At 37.6% G+C, this 4,553-nt stretch overlaps 2 protein-coding genes across 2 annotated transcripts; both read right to left on the minus strand.

Moving 5' to 3' along the window:
• Positions 1-822: 822 nt before the first annotated feature.
• Positions 823-2,640, minus strand: LOC141816497 (heme A synthase COX15-like; the record flags this gene model as incomplete). The annotated part of the gene is given in 5 exon segments (XM_074704267.1): positions 823-1,173; positions 1,342-1,473; positions 1,909-2,019; positions 2,092-2,337; positions 2,415-2,640. Coding segments are annotated over 5 exon segments (892 nt in total), but the record flags the coding sequence as incomplete, so codon positions are not given.
• A 740-nt stretch (positions 2,641-3,380) lies between these two features.
• LOC141816496 (uncharacterized) lies at positions 3,381-4,413 on the minus strand. Its single transcript, XM_074704266.1, has 2 exons — positions 4,301-4,413; positions 3,381-3,987 (listed from the first exon to the last, which is right to left on the minus strand). Exons 1-2 carry the CDS (start codon positions 4,411-4,413, stop codon positions 3,381-3,383), a joined length of 720 nt encoding a protein of 239 aa, XP_074560367.1.
• Between the last annotated feature and the right edge of the window lie 140 nt (positions 4,414-4,553).

Here is a 4,553-nt window from a genome sequence, read left to right on the forward strand (position 1 = left end):
GACCACGACAGAGGAAGATATTGTCTCGGTTTCATTAAGATTCGAGTCAGGATATAACTCAATGCAAGAGATGACATGCAACGATAAATTGATTGAAATATACATCTTATATGTGTCCAGGTCACCATAAAGAATATCTAAGCAACTGGAAGTTATAATCAACATGGAAAGCATCTCTTATCTAGATGAAGTATACCGGGAAGTATTCCGAGCATTCTAAAAGGATTTTCAAGCGACCAAAATGCTTTCAAGTGATAAAAAATATGATACGAATGATCGAAGAGTGGACACGGCAAATAATGATCATTCAAATAATAATTCATTCGGGCAACCGAATAGGCACTCCGATCAACCCGGGCATCTGAAAAAACAAAAAAACTATACAAAGGGCTTCAAAGGAGACATCAAACAAGAACAACAATAACAATTCAATACACTCTGAGCTTTACTAAAGCCCTCTTCGTTCGTGTAGAAGATTTTTACAGGCAGCCAATGCAGCAACAACTCGGTATTTTAATTTTATTTATTATTTCTATAAGTTGTCCATATTATTGTTAATTTTTCTTATTTTGACTCTGTACATATTATTTATTTGTTAGCTAAATTAATTTTTATCCACCTCTGAAATATATTTCAGAAAGAAAAAAATATAATGAGTCATGACAAAGAATGATTCGCCTAATAAATTACTAAACCATGGAATAAAAATCTAAGAGTTATTGAATCACGTTAAATTTACCACAAAGAATGATTCACCGAATTTTAAGGGCTTTTGGGCTATAGTAACACAAAGTATGGCATTTTACCACAGCTACAAGTCTATTAATATATCTTATTGCAGCATTGTAATAAGTTTATCGATTCAGAATGCCTGATTCAGAGTCAAAAATGTATCCAGAGCCTCTCTTAAAAACATATCTTTATTTTCATAATTTATCGGATGGAGAAGTCACACTGACCTGAATCCGACTGGCTCATGGAATTTAGTATTGCTAACTAGCTCTTCATCTTGCTGGGAATGGACGCGAGTGATTTGAGTAGTGCGGGGGAAGGCCTTCTCAGCGTGTGCGTCAGTATTATCATCAACGTCATTAGCGTCAATGCACCTGCTTGATGTGCTGATGCCAGTGAGACCGGAACATAACTGAGAAGTGTCGATATCCCCAATGTCACCTATAATAAAAAACGATGCATAGATCTAGAGATTATCAACTCACACAACTATTAGAGGTTTTTGAACAAACCAAAGAGCTCGTATTCAAACAAATGAAATTCAACTGTGCATGATGGTAAAGCATAATGCATGGATGTATAAAAGGCACAGCTATCAACTAAAGATACCTGAAGTGCTGCCATCCCCAACGTATTTCCAATAAGAGATTGCACAGCAGGGTGCATATCCATTTTTCTAGTGGCATACCACAAGCCACCTATTGATGCAAGTGTTGTTGTTGCAAGAATTCGATGGTTCAGCTGCAATTGGCAGAATTACTAAATGAATGTGAACGTGATTGATTAGAAAAAATATTGATGTAAGGATGAATTAGAATAGAAATGCAGGGCCACAAAGCAATTTTTTTATCCCATGTAAACTTTGTCAGTATGGAAAGTACTATATTTATAGGAGGATGAATTAGTGTAGTTTTGCAGAGATTAAGAACATATATATCGAGCATAAACGAGTTATGTCTATTTCAATTTTAATAGTCAACACGAGCTCCATAATGATTGTTGGCAGTGTCCACTATTCCAAGCATGCACTATAACAGCAAGCATCAGCTAGTCCAAATATTTAATGAGAAGCAATCAGTTTCTTTACATGATAGATAATAAGATTTGTTGATTTGTTTAGTGTTTCCAAACAAAGAAAAAGATGCATACTCATAGGACAGTTGTTGCGAGCTTTACCTGAACGGTAGCTGTATTTTCAAAGAAGTTGCGTATTAGTGGATCCATGGTAAAGATGCCTTCTGGAATCCAAGTGTCGCCCATTTTGGGAAACGTATTATATGCATGTCCCTAACATCATAAGAATGAAAAATTAAAGGTAGAATGAAACCATAATGAATATTTAACTCAATATTCACATACCGCATCGTTGCCTGCTACAAAAGCACCTGAGATAGCAGTTATGCCTACAAGGACACTAACAGGAAGAGCCAATTTACGAACTCTTCCTGCCCCCCGAAGCCATTCTAGTGTTTCACTTGGTGGATCAGGCATGACTACAGATAATGCAGTCCATAGAATGCCACAATAGATGGCAAATGCAGATGTAAGATGAGTAGCAAGACGATAAGGGCTAACTCTAGGCTGAACATATTCTGTAGGAGGTTCCTGCATAATTAATAAGCATATAAATGGGAGGAAAAAATCTAGTCATACATAGATGGCATTGTTACTAGTGGTCATACCTCTAAACCACTTTTAACCATCCACCACCCTATTAGCCCTTGAGCACCCCCAAGTGCAAAAAGAGCAGAGAGTCTGATTCCTAGTTGGCGAGTGATATAACCTTTTGCAAGAAAATACATAAATGGCAAAGAAAACACAACTCCCAAACCCCTACCCCACATGCGGTGGGCATATTCCATCCAATATATGAACTTGAAATCTTCAAGAGACATTCCTTTGTTAACTCTGCAAGAATTAATGTTGCATCATATTTTATAGCTCATCAATTTGTAGGCTGACATGAGAACCAAATTAAGTAACTAAAGTAACATCATAACTTCCACTTATTGCAAGATGGAAAGATATATATAATTTGGTCGAGGAATAACTTGCATTCTTCTATCAAAGCATGCAAGCCTACCAATTCATGTCCTCATAAAATTTATACCTGAAATGGAAATCTGCTAAATCCATAGTAATCACAACATATATAGATAAGGTAATGTAAATAGTAACACATAGTATTAGCAGTATAACACTAAAATGCTCACAACAATGAGGAATCAGTCTTTAGGAGCACAGCATTGAAACATTACCAAAAAACATAGAAAAGGGCCAAACAACTAGCAGTTGGGAAATATATATAATTACTAAGAGAACATATGTGGCTATGTAAAAGGTTTCATGAACTTTACTTTTCACCATGCCCAAACAACAGAAGTGGAAATTAATGTAACATCATAATTTCCATTATATATATACTAAGTTGCATGGATACGGATACGGGTATCGTATCAAATACGATACGGATACGGCGATACGACAAATTTTGAAATTATAAGATACGATACAGCTAGGATACGATGTGTGTATAATATTAAAAATTAAAAATTGTAGAGATAGAAAGTCATAATCATCATTCATAATATCCATTACAAACCAAAAAACATAGTCAATTATCAGATTCATCACTAAATCATGACAAGTCACCAATCATCACCCTGTCCATCACTAACATTATCTTCATCAGTAAATAAGACTGCCTCCAATTCAGGTTCATCAAGAGACAAATTTGCAATTTCAAGGATAGCAGCACCCTCCATGTCCATGGAATCAAATGCATCCGCTCCAACATCCCACATCTTACTTTCTCCTTCGCTATAATGTGGGCTCCTCCTTGATAAAAGACGAAGATTGTAGTGAACATATACCAAATCTTCCGCTCTTTGTGGTGTTATCTTGTTCCTTTTCAATGAGTGTATGAAATTGTAAGTGCTCCAATTTCTCTCACAACAAGAAGAAGAAGGATGCCCAAGTAGCTTTAAAGCTAAATTTTGAAGGGTTGGTGCAGAAGCACCATGGATAACCCACCACTTGGTTGGTGACATCAAACCTCGATCTCGCATTGCATCATTATCAGAAAAATCATCAATAGCGGCTGAAAAAGAGGCAAACTCCTCATTGACACTTCTTCGTTCTGATGAATTGGAGTAATATCTTTCAATGCACTTTTTCCTTTCCCTTGATACTTCAATGTCCCTATGAGGAGGAAGACGGTTGGGAGATTCTTGGAGCCACTCATTGCTATAATACCTGTGTAGCACGGATACTCTGTTTAATATTTTTTTTGAAGTACCGGATACCGATACGGGATACGATACGCGTGTCGGATACGCGAAGAATGGTATCGTTGACTTTTTGTAGATTTGACTAATCGGATATGCCTTGGATACGAGAGGGATACACCTTGGACACGGGAAGGATACGTTTTTCTGATACGTTTGGTTGAAATTGCAAAAAATTAAAACTTTTGGAGGCTAAATCGAAAACATTAAACTTTGGAGGGTTAATTTAGAAATGTTGAAAACTTAATAACTCATTAAATCTTTTCAAGTTTTCCCTTAACCCTAGCCCGCGCCCCGCCTCCCTCACGCATCTCTGCGTCGGCGACAGAAACTCCATCTCTCCCTCACGCGTCTCTTCCTCATCGAGTTTCTTGGCTTCTTCTTCCTTCTTCATCACACGACTTCACCTCTATCTCCATCAGAAGCTCGCCGCCTAACCGTCTCGCCGCAGCAGAAGCTCGCCACTCGCCACAGCCCGACCTCTTCACTCGTCGTCACAGTGCCGCCCAAGCTCCATAGCCCGCAGGTATATTA

Source organism: Curcuma longa, unplaced genomic scaffold (genome assembly GCF_044706935.1).
Source record: "Curcuma longa cultivar G26 ecotype Majalengka, Jawa Barat unplaced genomic scaffold, ITB_CL_G26_1.1 contig_16975, whole genome shotgun sequence".
NCBI classification, from domain to species: Eukaryota; Viridiplantae; Streptophyta; class Magnoliopsida; order Zingiberales; family Zingiberaceae; genus Curcuma; species Curcuma longa.

Coding starts and splice junctions, on each gene's coding strand:
- LOC141816496 (XM_074704266.1), bottom strand. CDS start 4,413: ATGAAGAAGGAAGAAGAAGCCAAGAAACTCGATGAGGAAGAGACGCGT. Junction 3,988..4,300: donor GAGGCGGGGCGCGGGCTAGG/GTTAAGGGAAAA, acceptor CGTGCTACACAG/GTATTATAGCAATGAGTGGC.